Below are 22,302 nucleotides of genomic sequence, written 5' to 3' on the forward strand. Positions count from 1 at the left end.
TAGTGTATCGCTACTATATTGACTTGCAAAAGATGAATGAATATTTGCATGATTGTAACTAAAATTAAATTTATGAAAATTAACAACATTTAAATGGGTTGCTTGATATTCGTCCCCAAATGAAATTGGTTTTTAAGTTATAAAATTTATTTTTATCCCTTTATGATGATTTATGGGCCTTTTTCTCTGCTGTTTACACTTAATTTACTCTCGTGTCTTAATTCATTACTCATTTCTTTTGTCTAACATATTTTATCTCGTAATTTCTCCTTATAATGGAGATTGTTGTTTTTTATTGTCCACTATTAGTTTAAAAATTAAAGTAATCACCATTATTATTCAATAATTGCAATCAAAATAAAAATACTTAGCAAAATATATAAAAATTTATCAATTTTAGATGTAATTAGTATTAGGGCTGGAAATGAATCAAGTCAGCTTATGAACCAGTTCAAGTTCAGCTCGTTAATAGTTTGATAAGTTGAACTCGTGAGTTGATGAGCCGAACTTGAGACCGGAATTAAATTCATAAATTAAATGAGCGGAGTTTGAATTTGAATAAGCTCAGCTCATTAGCTCATAAGCTGACTCAATTATTAATACACATATCCTATATATATTTAGTTTATACTTTTAATAGTGTAATACACAATATATAAAATTTTTATATTTTTAATATATAAGTTATAATTTATTGATTATAGAATTATACATTATGTTTTTGTTATTTAAGACAGCTCATGAGTTTGAGTCGGCTCATGAGCTTTCGGTGAGTCAAGCTGAAGCTTAAGAATGAACTCGATTGTTAAAGAGTTGAGTCATGAGTCAAGTTCAATTTTGGTGAGTCAAGCTTAAGTTTGATCTAGTTGGACTCAACTCGACTTACTTTCAACTCTAATTATCAGAGTTTTTAAGATAAAAAAATCTAAAATTTAATTCTTAATTTGTTATTTCCATTTTTTTAAATAAATATTTAATGAAATTTTGTATAATGCAAAAATAGATATATGCTTATTCACTGAAATAAGCGATTTGTGACCAATTTACTTTGGATTATAATAGGAGAATGGGAGGACATAAATCATGCAATTCCACCAAGAACAAGGCAAAGGCATTGTGGAAAAAAGTCAACCCATGGAAAAAGGGTAAAAAGAAAGCCATGTCATCAATAGAAGAAGGACATGGTCACGACCAAGATAAAGAAGAAGAAATAGAACTTTCTTCTAAAAATGTGCCTGAAATTGTCGTAAATATCCCAAACTGTCCTTTGCCAACTGGCTGTCCCGGCGGCATGCCTACATTCTCTTGTTATCCGCCGGCTGGTCGCAGCGTGGCGGCGAATCCTTCGGGTTATCCTCCTCTTCGTCCATGTGAGGAGCAGGAAGACAATGCCTTTATTGCGGCTTCTAATTATTTTAGTGATGATAATACTAAAGGTTGTAACATTTCTTAAGAATATGATGAGTGACTGAAGTAGTAGGTATATAATAGTTACAACTTAATCATCATTAGAGAAATTGAAATAATTGAGTTATATTTATTTTATCTTTTTCTAATAATAATGATGTTATTAATTTATTATACATATATTATACTAGAGCGAGAATTTAACAATATTTCTTTTATGATCTAATATTCTATATATATATATATATATTAATTATTTTAAGTGTTATGGTTTTTGGAGAAGTCATTCAGGTAAAAGAAAAATTGTTACGATAAAGAATTTTGTGAAAGGAAAAGTATATGGAACCAACTAATAATCAGCCAAAAATGGAACAACATAATTAATTATAATTAATTTTATTAATTTATAATTTAATTTGTTTGTTAAATTATTATTGACCACGTTAGTGTTAGGAGAGAATCACGGAACAGATACTTTGATCATTCATTAGTTAATTCCATATAATTAAATTATGTTTTATTAATGCGTAACACATGAAACATAGAAATCATATCCAAAATCATTCAATTTACAAGAAAAAGAAACATTCGTGTGCCTATTAGTAACAACATTCGATTATCAATTGGCTGATTCTTGGCTTATATAGAGTTGGTTCCTAGCATTGTTGTTTATGAAATGCTAAAATATAGCTTTTGAAGGTGATTTTCTGTCTACTAAAATATAATAGTAGGATTCTTCAGGTTCTTGGCCCAAGTTATTAATAGACGTACACTTCGACAAAAAAAATTTAATGATCACAAGTTCACAACAAATATATAATTACTATTATTATTACATACAGTAATAATCACTAATATATAATGATCATAAAATCATAAATTCAATAAGACATAACAGTGGTTATTATGTTATTTTTATTAAAAATTAATTTTTGTTATATATATATTTCTTATCTTGGATATTATTTTAATCTTCGCAATGTTATATTAATAGATACTTTGAGGGCAGAGGTTCACTATGAGTAAGGGGACAATGCCACAATGGCCCTAAATTTTAATTTTTTTTATATAAATTATATATAAATTTTAGTTTAAACTCTGTTAAAATTTTTATTTTAATTTTGTTTTATTATAAAATTAATTTATAGTATTTCCCTAATATTTTATCTAGCTCCAATCTTAAATATTTTTCATTCTTAGACCGATATTAATTCAATTATTGCAATAAAATTTTGTCACGAGGCTCATAAATTTTATAGATTTTCTTCGGAATCTTTGTTTTATTTGTGCCAAATATTAATCTAAGTAAAGGCTAGAATCTAAACAAAGGAATGAAGTGAACTATAATTTTAATGGCATAGTCTTTATTTTAGAAGTCGCGAATTCCAATGAGACAAAAACAAAAACAAAGAGAGTGAGCGTGAGATATACATATAACGGTGATATGTGAAGTTTGTTGCATAATTTTTTTACAAAATGTTTTTTAAAAATACAATATTTTAAAAAACAAAAAACTTCATAGTTAAATATATGAGATATATCATCTTGACATAAACGGTAATTAGTGCCTATTTATTTATTTTTATAAATAGTTAAATATATTTGTTTCATATAATGAAGTTATCTTCAGAAATAATTATCATAAGATCATTTAATAAATTCTTATTTTTAAGAAGATATAGTGGAACAAACAAAAGTCTTAAAATGACAAAAGAAATAATGTTGTACAATCATTGTATCTTTTTCAAATATTGAAACTTGAAAGTAAAAAAATCTATCTAGATTGTCTTATTATAATAACAGAAGAAAAAGAAAAAGAAATCGTCATAATATTCCATAAATAAATAAATAAATAAATAAATAAAAACATGGATATATACAAAAAGGAGGAATTGAACCTCTTTATAAACAACATAAACAACAACTGATGAGTTAATTCATTCATTCTAGAAACAGAAGCTGAACCCTAACTATATTTATAACAATTACATGCATATAAAATACATAATATTGTCACAGCTAATTATAATTATTACACATATATTATTAATAATAATTATATTGAAATAAACAAAATATGTATTATATATATATATAATGTTGTTGTTGTTCAAAAAGAGGTGAAACATTCATGTTCAGAAGAATTAGAATCATCACATGGAGAGTGATTGTGTCTACCTTCATAGGTTGTAATAACCATTCTACAATCTTCAGAGAGCCTTTCAACTCTTTTCTTCACCCTACAATTGTTATGTGTGCAACGGTAGTAGCTTCTGCCACAATATCAATCACAAAATTCACATCACATATACATCACATTTATTTATTTTATTTTTTACAGCACTTTAAGAAAAAGAATTATTTTTGAATGGTGAAATAAGTCACCTAGCTACTATATAGATAAAGATTTGACTCAATTACTCAAATAATTTTGCGACGGTTTTGACTAATTGACGCTTTATTTTTCAATGATCTAAGACTCATTAACTGTTTGATAAGTTACAACATTACTTGAAATTTTTTTATTAATTTATATACTAATAAAAATTTAATTATTTATATATTGTTAATCTAAAGTTGTCTTTTATAAAACTATTTTGATAATGTTTTTTTTTGTTTTTTAATTATATTATTCTCCAATCTAATAGGTTAAGAATAAATCTGTTGTAAATCTGTTGTAAATCTGAATTCTATTTAAAAATTTGTCATTTGTTAATAAATTATTGCATATATAAGACGATATTCGAATCTCCAAACACTTATTTAAACAAACGGATCAGCTAGACACTCAATCAACCCAATCAATTATTTGATTATGTACTATAAACATAAGTATATAATTTAACTGAATAAATTGAACGATATGAATAACTCGCACATAATATATTTAAAATATTCATGTGAAAAAAAATTCTTAACCTAAAATTTAAGATAAAAAATTTATATATTATAAGTTTCTCTAAAAATATATATCATCCTCCCATCCACTTAATCTAAAATCCACGTGGGGTGCTTACTAGAAAGGGTAAATTTGTCATATACAAAAAAAAATCTTATCTTCATTCTTAATTACAAAAACGAACAAAAAGTGTTTAATCAAGTTTGGTACTGATACATCCCTTCATGATGATGAAAAGTTTATTTAGATTTCTATTGTTAAAGAAACATATAGTCTCATCATCAATATCATTGTTTAATGTATAACTATGTTACTAATATTGGTCTTTTCCTAAAAACTTTTCATCTTCCTAACACCACTTTTATTTAAGTACATACCTTTAAGTACAATTCAGTAATTATGGTCTTTAACTGAAATCAATATATATAGATAGAAAAGCACTTTCTTAAGTTTATGGTAATGGATAAACAACTTAAATTACTTTGCATTGGTTCATCTTTATTGCCATGCAAGCAACATACATTAACATTTTAATTTCTAACTCTATATTATTAGTTTCCTTCAATCTAAGTAACTTTAGATTTCATCATATTAATATAATGTATTTTATATAGTTTAGCATGCTTTCACATCTTTTTTTTTTTAGTATTTTTTCTTGATTTTTGTTGAAAGAATAAAATCAAATCTTATTATTTTTATTTCTTCATAAAATACTAAAAAATTAAAACACAAACTGAATACAAATTTTCTATTAAATATTTCAAGAAAATTATAAATTATTGATTGAATCTGTTCTTCAAGTAATAAGAATGAACATATATATTTGTAGGTGGAAATTCAAGTGCAGTCACGTGAAATTGATAATTGAGAGTCGTTAGATAAAAATTTAGTCAAATTATTTAAATTATTTAACAACTCTCAGTTATCAATTTCACGTGAAGTTAACTAGAGCTCAATTTTTACCATATTTGGAAGCCCATTTTTTGTTGAACCCAAGTTTTTAATTAATAAATTTCTAACATATATGATACGATTCAATGATCTAAATAGTAATTAACTAGTTATCAATCTCATCAGTCATATATTTAATCATTACTTAATAATTATGATAAATGAAAATGACAAGTTAACTTAGAGCTCTAAAGCGTATAAGAAAACCAAAATCATTTCAAAAATTTAATTACCCTTTTTATTAGGTAAAGACATTATAATTCTTTTATTATATTCTACAAATTAAAACAATTTGTTAAATTTAAGTTGATATAATAACAAAGCTAGCACACGTAATATGAAAATTTGAGTTTAACTTCTGGCTTAGAATTTTGGAAATGATAAGATAAGAAAATTTATGTAATTAAGGTAGTCATAGACAACACCTTAAGAAAGTTTGATTCTTTTAATTTATTCTGTGTTTGGTTTGTTTTATTTCCTTAATTTCCTCTAGAAATAGTTACATGCATGTAATAATAATATATGGTTATTATAAAAACCAAAATTCACATATTTAGCACGCAGGACCAAAATATTATTTAGTTCTTAAAGAACTTAAATGGTGGAGTTAATTAATTAATTAAATAATCAAACATTGTTAAATTAAAATTGTCCAAATGAATTTTTTTTAATTATTTTCTGGATAAAATATACTTTTCCTTATGAATGTTGTGAATTCTTGTTTTGATACACTTTTTCAATTGGTTTCAAGAAGTTTGAAATATTATTGAAGTGTTTTTTTTTTTCATGATATCCTCTAATCCCACATGTCAATAACTAATCTATCGCAGGGTACAAGACAGAATTCGAACCTCTAACACTTATTTAAATAGATTAATTAATGAACTAACCACTAGACCAACTTAATTATTTATTATTTATTTCTCCTATAAGCTAAGCATAACATTTAACCTAATCTCATAATAAGTATAAAAATCATAAATAAAAAGATGTGGCAACTCATGAATTTAATTAATAGTATAAACAGATGCATTAAAGTCATAGAGAAATCTGTTTACGTCTAAATATTGTTCAGTTTTTGTGTTAATAAGATCAGCTTATTGCAACTCACGCACTATATTTACTCAATTTGGTGCTCGCTTCCACTAATTAGTTAATGTTAGCTACATACAGTTAATAATGGATTAGTAATTTGAAGCTCAAAAGATTGCCAACATTGTATATATAAATAGCATACGTTAATTATTATTAAACTTCTGAAATTATTTATTTCTTTGAAATTAAAGCTAATAAGATTAGTAAATACTAATAATTAGTGTAAGTGAAGCCTTTTTCAGTTTCAAATCCTCACATAATAATTCACCGATAATAATAAAGAGACAATATCTAAAGGTACTTTATATAATATAATATCTATAATTTTATACATATAATATTTATAATTATATATGAATTTTGCAGGTCGAGAGTTAACACACAAGATGGGTGCGTGTTGGACACGTGTCAACATTTTTACTAGCATACATGCAGGATGTATATTGGATACATTTTTTACATATTCACAATATTAAAATACACTTTAAATATTAATATTCAACCAAAACATAATTTTTATCTCCATATTAAAAATAATTTCTGTGTTTTAACTGATTTTTTTATTTCTTTCAACAACAATGCTAGGGAACCAACTCTATATAAGCCAAGAATCAGCCAACTGGTAAACCAGAGGCACCGGTGACTTTAACCGGATGTTGCTATTGATAGGCACACGGATATTTTTTTTTCTTGTAAATTGGATGGTTTTGGATATGATTTCTATGTTTCATGTGTTACACATTAATAAAACATAATTAATTATATAGAACAACTAATGAATGATCAAAACATCTATTATGTGATTCTCTCCTAACACTAGCTATCTTCCCTCATGTTTTGAACGTAGTCAACAATAATTTAACAAACAAATTAAATTATAAATTAATAAAACTAATTATAATTAATTATGTTATTCCATTCTTGGCTGATTATCAATCGGTTCCATATACTTTTTCTTCTTTCAAAATATTATTGATAATTTACCATGACACTTAGCTTAGATTATTTGGGAGTTTGGAAATTGAGGATGAAATAATAAAAAGGGGAAGCTAAGGTAGTCAAAAATATAATGATAATGTATATATAGCAGTGCCTATATTCTCTCCAATATGTCTTTTCCTCTTTTTTCTTTCCCAAAAATAATCAATATGCATCTGAGAATAATAAGCCTTAGGTTCAGTTTTAATNNNNTCTCATTCCTTCATCAGTTTTAGCTCAAAGATTCTCTCCCTATATAAATTCCCATATATTATATATCATATTTTGATTTTTTTCATTAAAAATATATAATAAAACTAGAGATATTATTCTTAAAAAATATTTAAGAAAAAGGGATATAATAAGTTAAATAATATGAGATTTTTTTAACTTTATATAAGTGTTATATATATATACAAAAGTTTATTACAATTAACAAACTATTCATCCACATGATCATTATTATTATTATTCATTACCGACACAATTGTTTTTTCCCCCCAAAAAATAGACATTTTACTTTCATTTCATCGTGTTTAATGGCTATGATGTAGAAAGTGCGCTCATTATTTTATAGATTTAACATTTGCATTTGATGATAGAGATTTAAAAAAAATAATAAATTAAATTATATCATTCATTAATGGAGGGATTCTGAAAACAAGAACTCAAGAAGTGTTTAATTTCTCACATGAAATTCAATTACCATACATGAAATTGAATCATTTTTATAGCATAGAAGGAAGAGAAAAAAATTAAATAATGAATAAAATATACTTTTTATTCTTAAAATTTATAATTTAAAAAAAAATAATTTTAACGTTTAATTTTATTTAATTTTATTTTAAATATTTTTAATTTTGTCTCTAATATTTAGATAGAGTTAATTAACATCCAAAAATAATTTTAATACAAACCAAAAACATTGAAAATAAAACTAAATACAATTAAATATTAGGAATATTTAAAAAAATGACAAACATTATTAAAGATAAATTAAAAACATAGTTTATGCTTAAATAATGAAATGATTTAATAAAAGAATGAAAATGTATGTACCTTGGATGAAGGCTATTCTTGACAACTTTCTGGCCATACTTTCTCCATTTGTAACCATCATCAAGAACATCAACATCACTTCTTGTTTGGAAACAAAACCTTGGTTCTCTCAACTTCCTCCTCACTTTCACCTTCCCCTTTTCTGACCCTCCATTCTTCCACCTACCATATCATATACAAAACATTATTCATAATTAATAAATTAATAACATCTTTAATAATATAATCTTGTTAATTAATTAATTAATTAACTATTCCATGCACATACTATCTAAATATGATCATCTAATCATTCTTAAGGGCGAAAATCACAAAATTAGAACAAGTAATAGCAACTTAATCAGTAATTAGAGTGAATTCGATTACATAGATGAAAATGAAATACCTTCCACAAGAACAAGAAAAAGAAAAAAAAAAACAATTGATTTAAAAAGAAAAATAGCAAAAAAAGAAATGGGAAGAAACAAGTGATAATTAATATTGGTTACAATTATTTGGAGTATAAAAAAAAACCTCTTAGAAGGGAAAAAAAAAGGGAAATTAAAATTAAAGAAATTAAAGAAGCATATTCCCTTAGCTTCCATAAACTAGAAACCATAGGCTCTATCTTCTTCTTCTTCATATTCTTCAATTCTCAGAAGCCTAAAAAGAATAATAATATCTTCTTTGTTTGGAATCATTGTGTGTGGTTACGTGCATGCACTTAACAAAGAAAGAGAAATATATTAAAACTTTTTTCAGTTTCAAATAAAAAAAGATAAAAATTTACCATGATGAGTTGTTTCCATCACTACTATTTCCAGTGCAATTTTCATCATTGTTATTATTCATACCCTTCGGATCCATGCTTCTAACCTGAAAAATTAACATCATCATCTTAATTAACATATAAGTGATCGATCATATAATATATACTAATAAATCCATCGAGAATATATATATATATAAACAATACCCTAAAATTGATAAGGACACAACAACAACAACAACAACAAATATATAACCAAAATTATTAATTATTAATTTTGAACTTTGATTTGATGTTTTCTTCTCTTTTTCTTCCTTTCTTTAATTAATCTTTGTATTGTGTTTCTTCCCTGTTTTTTCTTTTCTCTCTTCCATAACCTAAAATGAAAATTAAAAATAAAAAATAAAAAATAAAAAAATCATGCTTATATATATAGATCCACCACCTGGTCATCATTTTTCCAAGTAGTTCTTGGAACAAGCTCGTCATGGCCGAATCCGGCCGTGGTTGTGGCTGTGACTGTGGCTGTAGCTGTAGAAGTTGTAGCGGCGGCAATAATTGTATTAGCAGTACTATTACTGTCGCCACGAACATCTTCTAGAGAGTGATGAGAAAGAGATGGAGGAGCGGCAAGAGAAGGTGTCAAGAAGCTAAGAACTTGGTTGTGATCTTCAAAATGAACAAAACCCATTGTGTTTGTGAATGAGATTTGGAGATCATAATTATTATTATTTGGAATAATAATGGGATGATTACTACTACTACTTCTATTACTTCCTCTCTCTCCTACTACTCCTTCCATATTCAATAATTTCTGATCTTTGCTTCTTCTTTTGGTAATTGGGTTTGGAATTGGAATCAAGGGATCACTGTTGTTGGGTTTTGTTTGTTTTCTTTTTCTATAATATTTGAAATTCTATGCCATGTGACCCTTACACACAACAACAATAAAGAAGGATCCACGCCACACTAACATGTCTTTCTACTGTCTTTTATATTATTTATTTTTTTTAAAGAACAATAAGATAAGGTAGGTTAAAGAAATAGTAGGAAAAATTAAAGGTACTATTGATAACTTTCTGAACAAAATTAACACATGTAAATATACATAAATATTATGATATAGTCTATTTTTTAGGTACACATAATATTTTTGTTTATTGACTTTTGAAAAAGAATAGCCGAATAAATTTTTGAAAAACTGCGTGCACCATTGGATTTATAATAAGTCTTGAAAAATATTATTTTTAATCTCATATTTTATTTTGTTAAGACTTACTTGTTCTATTATTTTTATATTTTTTAGTTTACCCTTTGAATTTTATATGAAATTTTTATCCTAATAACCACCTTGATTGCAAGTAATTTATATTATTAATAAAAATATTGATAATATATATAAAACAAATATACCTTTAAGTGATTGATACCAATTTGTATCAAGAAATAGAATAAAAATTTTTCGAAATAGGGCTAAAAAAATAAAATTTTTAAGTACATCATATATATTTATACTATTACATTATATTCATATTCATAATATAATTTTTTAATTAGATTATAGACTTAATTATATCTTAACAGTGATAGTCTAAATAGATATACCTGTCTCTAATGAGAAGAGTATATATATATATATTATTACATGGAAATTAATTAATATGAATTGATTAAAAATACAATAGTAATTAATATGACTAGCTAGCTAAACCAAACAGAATAATAATGTGGAATCCAAATAAATACTATCAATAGATTTGACAGCTCTAATAAAATAATGAAGTGAATCATAAAATAATAAGTGTAATTAAAGAAATAATTTTTGCACAATTCCAACCTTTTAGAATAATACTATTGAAAAATTGACCTTTTAATTCATCCACTTTATAAAAAACTCTACTTCAAAAGAACAAAATCCATTAACACTAATATCAAACATGCTCTTTTTTTTTTCCAAAAAAATAATAGGTTATATTTCATTAATTATTAAAAAATGAAATACAAAGATGTCTAAAAGCAGGACAGCATAATAAAAGGTGGGGATTTCCCAAAAACACTACACTAAAGGTATTTATCCAACGGTGCATGGTCGAAAAATAAAAAAAATCTTAAAAAAATAATAATAATAAATCAAATTGAATAATATCAAACATGCTCTTAAACAAAAAGAATAATATAATATAATATAATATAATATCAATGTATATAAGAGAATGTTTCTTCCAAATTATGATTTCCCATGACTTAAGCTATTCCATTCAAGTCTTATTGTTGTGATACACACACTACTTTCTCTTTCTAAGATAGTAGTCCATTATATTCAAGTCTTTAATTTGTACTAAAGCTCTTTTTCTCTCTCTAAGATACACGTGCATTGTCCTACAAGTGTTTCTTAGTGGAATCTATCTCAATCCGTGTTATCTGTTGAGTATTATATTATTGTAGTTTTTAATTAAGAATACAAAAAAAAAATTAAAAGGGTTTGTGTAGAATATAATTCTTGTCTTTGTGTCTTAATCACAAATTAAAATAGTCTACATATATATGTTAGACCCTAAATTTCAACTACTTCGGTGGGTTAAATAAGATAAAATAGATGACCTTATAAAAATAATCTAATAAAATGTTTTACAATCAAATTAAAGTTTAAAAATATTATTTAAACTTTTCCTATTAACTTTGATCATATTTATTTTTTACACGCGCTAATAAGTAATTGTTCAAAGACTAGACAATAAAAATAGTAGATAGATTAATTTAATTTAGTCCTATCTCATATTACTTTGTCTTATCCATTTTTTTTCCGAAAAGAATTTGTCTTGTATTGGAATCATAGACAGTTGGATCTATGCACTATATATTGTTAGGAATAAGGAATATTAACAAAATGGACTAAATATTGTATCAGATAAGTTCACTCACAAAATCCAACATTAATCGTATGCTAGGTGATTAATTAAAAAACATTAACACCCAAATTATTAACTATTTATATAAAAAATTTGATTATTCTATTAATCTTTATAATTTTACTAAATTTTTAATTAAATATATATATTTTTTAATTAAATTCTTACCATACTTTTAATTTTATAATTAAATTTTTTTTATGTCAAAAATTAAAATTAACATAATATTTATTTCAAAATACATACAATTAAAGATCTAATTAAATTTTTAAATATAAATATCTTTAATTTGTAAAAAAATATTTAATTAATTCTAATATTTTTTACACTAAAAATGATCTAATTATAAAAAAAGTAGTGTAAAAATCCAATTCAAATATATATATATAAACCTAATTACAAATTTGATAAAATTATAAAGATCAATAAAATAATTAATAAATTATATAAAATATATATTAAAAATATTTAGTTTAGTTTCCTTACATTTTTATTTTAGTCTCCTTTTATTACAAAATTAATTTTTAGTCCCTCTTCAAAATTTAATATAACGCTTCTCCCTTGATCCAAGAGGTAGGGTTGCTTATTTGCATTATTTCTTTGGGTGCCATGTGTAAGACCCAAGACTTTTGAAAAGGCCTATTTTGAGTCGATCTCAAATTATATATTTATTTATGGTTTTAATTTTGGAAAATATTTTTATTAAAAATAATTAAAGGTAATTAATTGGATTTGAAATAAATTAAGGTTTTTATCCAAACTCTATATCTATGAATTATTTTCCTATTTATGATTTAAAGTTCTGGAAATTCGAAAATAATGAGGTTTGGTAATTTAAATTAGAATTTTTGTCTGATTTTATAATTATGAATTATTTTCTATATTTAAATTATAAAATTGGTGGTTATGAAATAATAAGAATTTTATATGATTTGATTTTAGATAATTTAATTTATATCATGTAATACTTTAAGTTAAAGATAAAGAACAAAATTAATTATATTACCATGAATTTTTAATTAGGGTAATTTATTGAAAATCAATTAGTATTTTCAAATAATATTTTTAGAATAATTTTAAAGATCAAATTAGATTTCAAATTAATATTCTATATCCTAATTTGATTAAATTAAAAACAAAACCCTAACTTTCCTAATACTACCCGCCGCCAGTAACTTTCCTTCCCCAAAACCCACCTTCCTTCCCCAAAACCCACTACTTAGCAGCTTCAGGAAAATCAAAGAAAGAAATAAAGAAAAGAAAGGGAAGAGGGAAACAGATCCACAGAGGAAGAGGAACGGGGAAGAGAGAGAGATCTGAGGGGAGAGGGAGACCGTGACTGGCGCCGCCGCTGCCTCGCCCAGTTGCCGTGCTTCTCATCGTCGCCGCCGAAGGGAAGAGGGAGAGAGAGCGCCGTCGAACAGAACGCGAGAAGGGAGAGGAGCTGTGTTCTGTTGTTGACGTTGCACCACCGCCACGCCGTCGTTTGTGCTCGTCGCCGTCGAGGGTCCATCCACGCCGTCGCTGGAGCCTGAACACCACTGCAACCACCGCGTGTTATTATCTTCAGATCCGCCGCCGTTTGAGTCGCGAACAGGGGAACGCGCGCGAAGGAAACCGTCGCAGAGCTACCGTCGCCGCCGTGTTGATGGGCTCGCCGTTGTTCTGCTCGCGTGGCTGCTGCGTTGCCGAAGCTCCTCGTCGCTACTGCTGGCGTCAGAAATCGCCTTTCAAGCCAATATCTGTTGGTGAGCCCTAACTCTACTTCAGCTTTTTCATCCGTTAAGTTTACCTTTATCGTGAGAGTTGTTGCTGCTGTTGGGTTCGCCACAGGGAGGAGTCCGAGCAAGAAAAGGAAGAAGGTGGCGATGGATACCTCCACTGCTGCTGTTGTTACTATCGGTGTTCTGGAGCTTGTAGTTACTGCCATTTTTGGGTGATGAACCTAGCTGTGTCCTTGCTGCTGATTGATTGTAGTGAGAGACGTTGTAGCCATTACTTTTTATCTTGGTAAGTTCATGGGTAAGATCGCTTTGGTTATTCTTTGTGCCATTTTATTTACGCAGCTAGTTCTGATCCGTTTAATTTACCAGAGTCACCATTGTCATATCTCGGTGCTGCCGCCCTTGTTTGGAACAACAGAATGTTGTCTCCGGTAGCACTATTCTTCCCATTTTAATTTTAACTCCTTTAATTCTGAAATTTATAATGTTTCTGCCTTTATCCTACTGCTATTTGGTTTCCTTGTGCCACCCTTACTCTAATTATAGAAATATGTTTCCATTTTAGCCACTGTCGATTTATCTATTGCAAAGTCATAATTGATAATGGAGCTGCTAAGATTGCTGCTACTGCCATGAACTGGGGATAAAAGGGGTTATTGAGTTAAATTCTGTGATTGAGACATTGAGGTAGGGGTTTTTCTTAAAATCTAATTTATATTACAGAGTTGTGATAAATAGATATTAATGTGAGAGAACATATGCCTGTGATTAAAATTGCCTTCTAAATGTGGTTGTTTGCTGGACTGAATGACTGATTGCTTGACTGCTTGAGTAGTTTGTGATTGCTGAAAAGAAATTAGTTTGAGAGGTTATTTAGTTGATTATTATGAGAAATGGCTTTTCTTGGTTTTGAAGTTATTTTTGATGATGTAAAGGAATTGACTTTGGAAATGGTTTAATTTTGAGTTAGTGACTTTATAAATGATTTAGTATTTGAGCTGGTTTGATTTTAAAAAGAGATTTATTACGGGCACTGATTCACTTTGAAAATTATTTGATATTGGAACTAGCCGAATCTGGGAAAATGATCGAGGTTTTGAAAAGGTTTGAGAAATGTTTGGATGGGACCCGAAAAGGGTGGCAGAATCCGAGTTTTAGAGGAGATGCTGCCGAAATTTTATAAAATTAGAAGTTTCATTTGAAGTAGTTATTTTAAAAGGTTTAGTTTTAAGCATTATATGATTTAAGAATACTTCATTTATCAAAGAAAAAGTTATGTTTTGGATTGAGAATTGTTAATGAACGAAACAGAAAGAAGAATGACGAGGATTGATTTGAAATATGATTTTTGAATGAATTTGGAAATGGATGTGGATTGACGAATGATGATGACATTAAAAATGATTTAGATATTGATGAATGATGAGTTTGTCTTGCCTGTGTTTGTCCTGGTGTGCTACATTTGAGAATGAACCTTGGTGCTGAATTAATGACTATGTTGTTTGATTGTGTGGTTGGTTTCTGATTGAGATTTGCTTATGAGAAAGGAAAGACTTTGAATTTCTGAAAATGCTGAACACTGCCTCTTTGAAAAGGTTTTAAACAGCTATTGAATTTCAGAAGTATTTATAAGGCAATGATAATCACAGAATCTGAAAACAGTTTTCTTATTGAATATCCTCTTATGACAACTTTGAAACTCCGTGGTGAGACCGTGTGGTTAGGTTCTCATCCCCCTACAGCTTTACCTTTTCAGGAACCGGATGAAGAAGCGTTAAGAAGAGTTATACTGCGTTTGGTTGATATGTTGTTGTATTAATTAGATTATTTTATTCCCTCGTCTTTGTTATTACAAATTTGTAAGAGGGATAGGAATTGTATGTTTTATATGTATATTATATTATGAGTTATTATGTAAGGAGTCTTGTATATGAATCTATGCCTGTTTGTATTTTTATTAAGATAAAGTGTTTATTTCCCGTTTTCAAGGAAATCAGCGATACAGAGTCGAGTCACAGGCTCCTATTTTAGTATTTAGTATGTAAAGTAGTCGTAATACTCCTTGCTATCAGAGTAGCGCAGCCGGAAGCGTGACTTCTGATAGTGAAGGTGTTACATTATGGTATCAGAGCTGTCTTTCCTGTAGAGCCTTGGGAATGAATTGATTATGCTTCAATTGCATACTCTGAGAGTCTGTCATGTAGTAGGTCTCGTTCAGATAACGAGAATTAGAACTTTATGCACATGACGGTCTATTGATTAACGTCATTAGTCTTGCATTGCAGAACTCCTGGTATTAAGTTTGGCCGGCTTAACACTAGAGAATTATGTATATGAAAGCACTAATGGGTTATCATAGACGATATGCGAGTCATAGATAACGCCAGTCGCGAGTTTTGGGAACGTTGAGTCGCGGGTTTTTGGAAATGTTAGAAACTATTTCTCGAAGTTACTTGGTTAGGTGCCGAACTCTGTGGATGTCATGTGACTTGTTCCTTCTTGTTATGCCTTGGGGTTCTTGTTTGCGATTCTTTTCTTGGAAAGTAATCGGATTACCTTCCAATATTGTCCTCTTGTTCGTATACATTCTTTTTTTTATCTTAACTGTATATGTCTGTTTGAAATTCCTTGAAATAATTGCCTCATTTGTTCAAAATCCTTTATCTTGACTCTTGTGTTCCTTGATGTATTTTTGAATTGTTTGATACATCAAAAAGCACTTTGAAAATCTTTAAGAAAATCATTATCGATTGAGTTGTACCTCTTTGTAAATTCTATAATTCATTGAATCACTTAAAAATTTGTTCGTTATTTCCAATTTTATGAATCCTGCTTGATTTTCTTTGAATTGAGTTCCTTTCTTGCAAGCAAGTGGACCTTCCTTTCTAGTGCATTTTGAATATCCTTATTAGGGTACAATTTTAAGATTACATACGGAATTTTTAATTTAAACCTTTTGAACAGAAGTTTTGGATTCTTTTAAAAGAAATTTCAAAAGCTAATCTTTCTCTTACTTGACTAAATTTGCAACCATTATTCTTGAAACTCTTATCAAATCGTTTTTGTTTCAATATAACTTTCTCTATATGAAATTTTGAAAATTGTTTAAAAACTAATTACTCCTAATATCTCGCCAGTTCTTTTACTGGTTTATGAAAATATACTTATTTTAAAATATATGTATGCAACTTGATTTTCTAACATATATATTACAATTTTTATGAATATTTTTGCTTGATTATGTATTTAGATACTCTTCAAAGGAAGATTTTTGTCTCTTTCTAGTTGATTTTCGTTTAATAAACTTCACCTGATCTATTTTTAATTTGAATTTGGTTTAGCATAACACGTTCATTAAGCATTTTTTTGCTCTTTTGAAAATGTTGGGTTCATATCTTCCCTTTCAAGAATGGACCAATTCCTTTTTGAGCCTTTCACTTTTATGGATGTCATATTTGATTATGTATTTAATTACTCTCTTACTTTTGTGAACGTCACCATTAGTCTTAATTTTTCTTCTCTTACGAATTTCACATTCATCCGAGTTAGCTTGAATTTGTTTCTATCTAATGCACCGTTTACCCTCTTAATTGTCTTTCTTTAGTCAAAAGTTCTTTCTTGAAAATTTTCTATTGATTGAATCGTCTTTCCTTGCACGTTTTGTATTCCTTTGGATCAATTGAAAACTTGTTTGATATTCCAAGCCTAGTGAATTTTGTTTAAATTCCCTTGATTTAAAGATCCTTTCTCATATGGGCTAAATTCTTTTTTTAAGTGCACCTTAATCTCTTGGATATTCTTGTGAAAATGGTAATTTCAAGTATACTTTTGGAGTCTTGTTTTGAACTATTTTGAAGAAGTTTTGAATTCTTTTTGAAGAAGTTTCAAACTAAATTTTTCTTGCTTGATTGTAACTGAAAACCATTTATTAAATCTTGATAAAGTTGATTTGACTTAGCGTACACTTCTTTACGTAAAAGTCTAAAAACCTTATCGTGCATACGCGGAACCTTGCTTTCACCAGAAATGTGTTTACAGAAATTTTTATCTCGAATTTTCTTTTCTAAATAGAGTTTAAATTTTCTTCTATCTTCGTTGTAACCTATATACCCGTTTGGCTTAAATGAGGACCAAAATAATTTTTAAAATTTTTGAGAAAATTGCCTTTGGCCCTTAGCCTTATTGAAATTCACTTTCGAACTTCACATATTCTATCTATAACTTGGAAAATTGTTTTGAAGTAATGCAACTTAATTCTCTTCCAAGTTTTATTGTATGCAACATAAAAAGTTCTTCATTCTTCATAAACAACGTATTCAAAAAGTATTTTTAATCCTACTATTGAGTCTTGTGAGCTTTATCTTTGGTTTTAGGCATTTTTTTTCCTTTTCTTCTGTAAATCTCATATTCCGTGACTCGACTTGATTTTATCTCAAACTACTGCACTACTTTTCTTTTTATTATTCGTATCACATTTCATTAATTCGAGAGTCATTCTTGAGATTGCCGAACTAATCTTCTTTCTGGCACTCTTCATTCCTTGTACATACCTGCTTATTTGTGATCTCAACAATTCTTTCAAGCTCTTGCAGATTTTGTCCTTGTCGCTTGTCTTTTTCCAACGTGTTATATCCTTCAAATAAACTCAGGGATAACTTTAGAGTCACGTATGACCTTTAGGCGTAATAAGCAAAGCGTTAGTCTCTTTAGAATGCAGTTCGTAAACAGGAAAAGGGAAAGCAGTAAGTATGCAACGTTATGAGGAGTGTGGTAGTTTTGTTCCTCATAAAAGTTTGCGGATGATTATGCCTGTGGTGGTTAAGAGGTTGTGAAGTGACTGACGGAATTGGGAAGTTGAAATTTTGAAGTTGATACAAAATCTATGTGCAGACATTATCTGGTTTGTTCACGTCAACCTGTTTTCAAACTTTTGCCACCTAGTTACCCCCTTTGTTTTTTTCAAACACCTAACTTGAACACTTACACCTTCTTGTGCTCCAAGTTTTAGTAAAATAATAACCCCCTAACATTTTTGTTTTGGACCATCTCTTGACTTTTGCTTTAGACCATGCTTTTCCTTTACATCTAAGTTTTACGAGTCATCCAATATTTGGAAAATTATATTTATATATGTGGCAAGACTTCTACTTTTCTAAAGTATACAAAAGTAAAATATTCAAAACTATTTTAGTAGTTTGTGTACTAAGTTAATTTTCGAGGACGAAAATTTTTATAAGTGTGGTAGGATGTAAGACCCAAGACTTTTGAAAAGGCTTATTTTGAGTCGATCTCAAATTATATATTTATTTATGGTTTTAATTTCGGAAAATATTTTTATTAAAAATAATTAAAGGTAATTAATTGGATTTGAAATAAATTAAGGTTTTTATCCAAACTCTATATCTATGAATTATTTTCCTATTTATGATTTAAAGTTCTGGAAATTCGAAAATAATGAGGTTTGGTAATTTAAATTAGAATTTTTGTCTGATTTTATAATTATGAATTATTTTCTATATTTAAATTATAAAATTGGTGGTTATGAAATAATAAGAATTTTATATGATTTGATTTTAGATAATTTAATTTATATCATGTAATACTTTAAGTTAAAGATAAAGAACAAAATTAATTATATTACCATGAATTTTTAATTAGGGTAATTTATTGAAAATCAATTAGTATTTTCAAATAATATTTTTAGAATAATTTTAAAGATCAAATTAGATTTCAAATTAATATTCTATATCCTAATTTGATTAAATTAAAAACAAAACCCTAACTTTCCTAATACTACCCGCCGCCAGTAACTTTCCTTCCCCAAAACCCACCTTCCTTCCCCAAAACCCACTACTTAGCAGCTTCAGGAAAATCAAAGAAAGAAATAAAGAAAAGAAAGGGAAGAGGGAAACAGATCCACAGAGGAAGAGGAACGGGGAAGAGAGAGAGATCTGAGGGGAGAGGGAGACCGTGACTGGCGCCGCCGCTGCCTCGCCCAGTTGCCGTGCTTCTCATCGTCGCCGCCGAAGGGAAGAGGGAGAGAGAGCGCCGTCGAACAGAACGCGAGAAGGGAGAGGAGCTGTGTTCTGTTGTTGACGTTGCACCACCGCCACGCCGTCGTTTGTGCTCGTCGCCGTCGAGGGTCCATCCACGCCGTCGCTGGAGCCTGAACACCACTGCAACCACCGCGTGTTATTATCTTCAGATCCGCCGCCGTTTGAGTCGCGAACAGGGGAACGCGCGCGAAGGAAACCGTCGCAGAGCTACCGTCGCCGCCGTGTTGATGGGCTCGCCGTTGTTCTGCTCGCGTGGCTGCTGCGTTGCCGAAGCTCCTCGTCGCTGCTGCTGGCGTCAGAAATCGCCTTTCAAGCCAATATCTGTTGGTGAGCCCTAACTCTACTTCAGCTTTTTCATCCGTTAAGTTTACCTTTATCGTGAGAGTTGTTGCTGCTGTTGGGTTCGCCACAGGGAGGAGTCCGAGCAAGAAAAGGAAGAAGGTGGCGATGGATACCTCCACTGCTGCTGTTGTTACTATCGGTGTTCTGGAGCTTGTAGTTACTGCCATTTTTGGGTGATGAACCTAGCTGTGTCCTTGCTGCTGATTGATTGTAGTGAGAGACGTTGTAGCCATTACTTTTTATCTTGGTAAGTTCATGGGTAAGATCGCTTTGGTTATTCTTTGTGCCATTTTATTTACGCAGCTAGTTCTGATCCGTTTAATTTACCAGAGTCACCATTGTCATATCTCGGTGCTGCCGCCCTTGTTTGGAACAACAGAATGTTGTCTCCGGTAGCACTATTCTTCCCATTTTAATTTTAACTCCTTTAATTCTGAAATTTATAATGTTTCTGCCTTTATCCTACTGCTATTTGGTTTCCTTGTGCCACCCTTACTCTAATTATAGAAATATGTTTCCATTTTAGCCACTGTCGATTTATCTATTGCAAAGTCATAATTGATAATGGAGCTGCTAAGATTGCTGCTACTGCCATGAACTGGGGATAAAAGGGGTTATTGAGTTAAATTCTGTGATTGAGACATTGAGGTAGGGGTTTTTCTTAAAATCTAATTTATATTACAGAGTTGTGATAAATAGATATTAATGTGAGAGAACATATGCCTGTGATTAAAATTGCCTTCTAAATGTGGTTGTTTGCTGGACTGAATGACTGATTGCTTGACTGCTTGAGTAGTTTGTGATTGCTGAAAAGAAATTAGTTTGAGAGGTTATTTAGTTGATTATTATGAGAAATGGCTTTTCTTGGTTTTGAAGTTATTTTTGATGATGTAAAGGAATTGACTTTGGAAATGGTTTAATTTTGAGTTAGTGACTTTATAAATGATTTAGTATTTGAGCTGGTTTGATTTTAAAAAGAGATTTATTACGGGCACTGATTCACTTTGAAAATTATTTGATATTGGAACTAGCCGAATCTGGGAAAATGATCGAGGTTTTGAAAAGGTTTGAGAAATGTTTGGATGGGACCCGAAAAGGGTGGCAGAATCCGAGTTTTAGAGGAGATGCTGCCGAAATTTTATAAAATTAGAAGTTTCATTTGAAGTAGTTATTTTAAAAGGTTTAGTTTTAAGCATTATATGATTTAAGAATACTTCATTTATCAAAGAAAAAGTTATGTTTTGGATTGAGAATTGTTAATGAACGAAACAGAAAGAAGAATGACGAGGATTGATTTGAAATATGATTTTTGAATGAATTTGGAAATGGATGTGGATTGACGAATGATGATGACATTAAAAATGATTTAGATATTGATGAATGATGAATTATTATTTACATGGCTTATGAATTTGAAATATCTGAGATACGAGGTTCCCTGGATTAAGTGCCGTGGCTTGACACCACGTGTACCAGGTTGAAAACTCGATACTCTGTTGACCCTACGATGTAAGTGTGTGACCGGGCACTATATAAATTCCCGGGAATGTTACCCCCATTGAGTAATATTGATTATTTGAGAAAAAGCTATGCATAGACTCTTGGGGATGCACGTCGGGGGACAGTCTAAGTACAATTCAGACTTGTCGGGTTGGCTGGATAACCGACAGATGAGCCTCATCAGCCATAGGACAGGCATGCATCATATGCATTTGTATGCTTTGCTTGGGTGTGTACTTGTTTTGGTTTGCCTAATTGTTAAACTGTTCTTAACTGCTACTTGAACTATTTGCTGTAACTGCTACCTACTTGTGCTTTCCTTGTTCTTGCCTGTGTTTGTCCTGGCGTGCTACATTTGAGAATGAACCTTGGTGCTGAATTAATGACTATGTTGTTTGATTGTGTGGTTGGTTTCTGATTGAGATTTGCTTATGAGAAAAGAAAGACCTTGGATTTCTGAAAATATTGAACATTGTTTCTTTGAAAAGGTTTTGGACAATTACTTATTGGTTTTTAAAAGGTTCATAAGGCAATGATAATCACTGAGCTTGAAAACAGTTTTTCTTATAAAATATCTTCTTATGACAACTTTGAAACTCCGTGGTGAGACCGTGTGGTTAGGTTCTCACCCCCC

General features: G+C 29.3%; 1 protein-coding gene and 2 long non-coding RNA genes across 3 annotated transcripts; 2 read left to right on the forward strand and 1 right to left on the reverse strand.

The window, feature by feature from the left end:
• Positions 1-3,282: 3,282 nt before the first annotated feature.
• On the reverse strand, positions 3,283-10,094 carry LOC107464355 (probable WRKY transcription factor 12). The gene is made up of 4 exons (XM_016083287.3): positions 9,583-10,094; positions 9,159-9,244; positions 8,390-8,551; positions 3,283-3,680 (listed from the first exon to the last, which is right to left on the reverse strand). Exons 1-4 carry the CDS (start codon positions 9,937-9,939, stop codon positions 3,518-3,520), a joined length of 768 nt encoding a protein of 255 aa, XP_015938773.1. The 5' UTR covers positions 9,940-10,094; the 3' UTR covers positions 3,283-3,517.
• A 3,121-nt stretch (positions 10,095-13,215) lies between these two features.
• On the forward strand, positions 13,216-15,763 carry LOC107464518 (uncharacterized). The gene is made up of 5 exons (XR_001587127.3): positions 13,216-13,794; positions 13,880-14,056; positions 14,140-14,201; positions 14,336-14,457; positions 15,513-15,763. It is a non-coding gene; the product is annotated as an uncharacterized LOC107464518 (long non-coding RNA).
• Positions 15,764-19,574: 3,811 nt separating this feature from the next.
• On the forward strand, positions 19,575-21,526 carry LOC127741684 (uncharacterized). Its single transcript, XR_008002866.1, has 4 exons — positions 19,575-20,153; positions 20,239-20,415; positions 20,499-20,560; positions 20,695-21,526. It is a non-coding gene; the product is annotated as an uncharacterized LOC127741684 (long non-coding RNA).
• Positions 21,527-22,302: the final 776 nt, after the last annotated feature.

The sequence above is a fragment of the Arachis duranensis genome, chromosome 9, assembly GCF_000817695.3.
Source record: "Arachis duranensis cultivar V14167 chromosome 9, aradu.V14167.gnm2.J7QH, whole genome shotgun sequence".
Lineage (NCBI taxonomy): Eukaryota > Viridiplantae > Streptophyta > Magnoliopsida > Fabales > Fabaceae > Arachis > Arachis duranensis.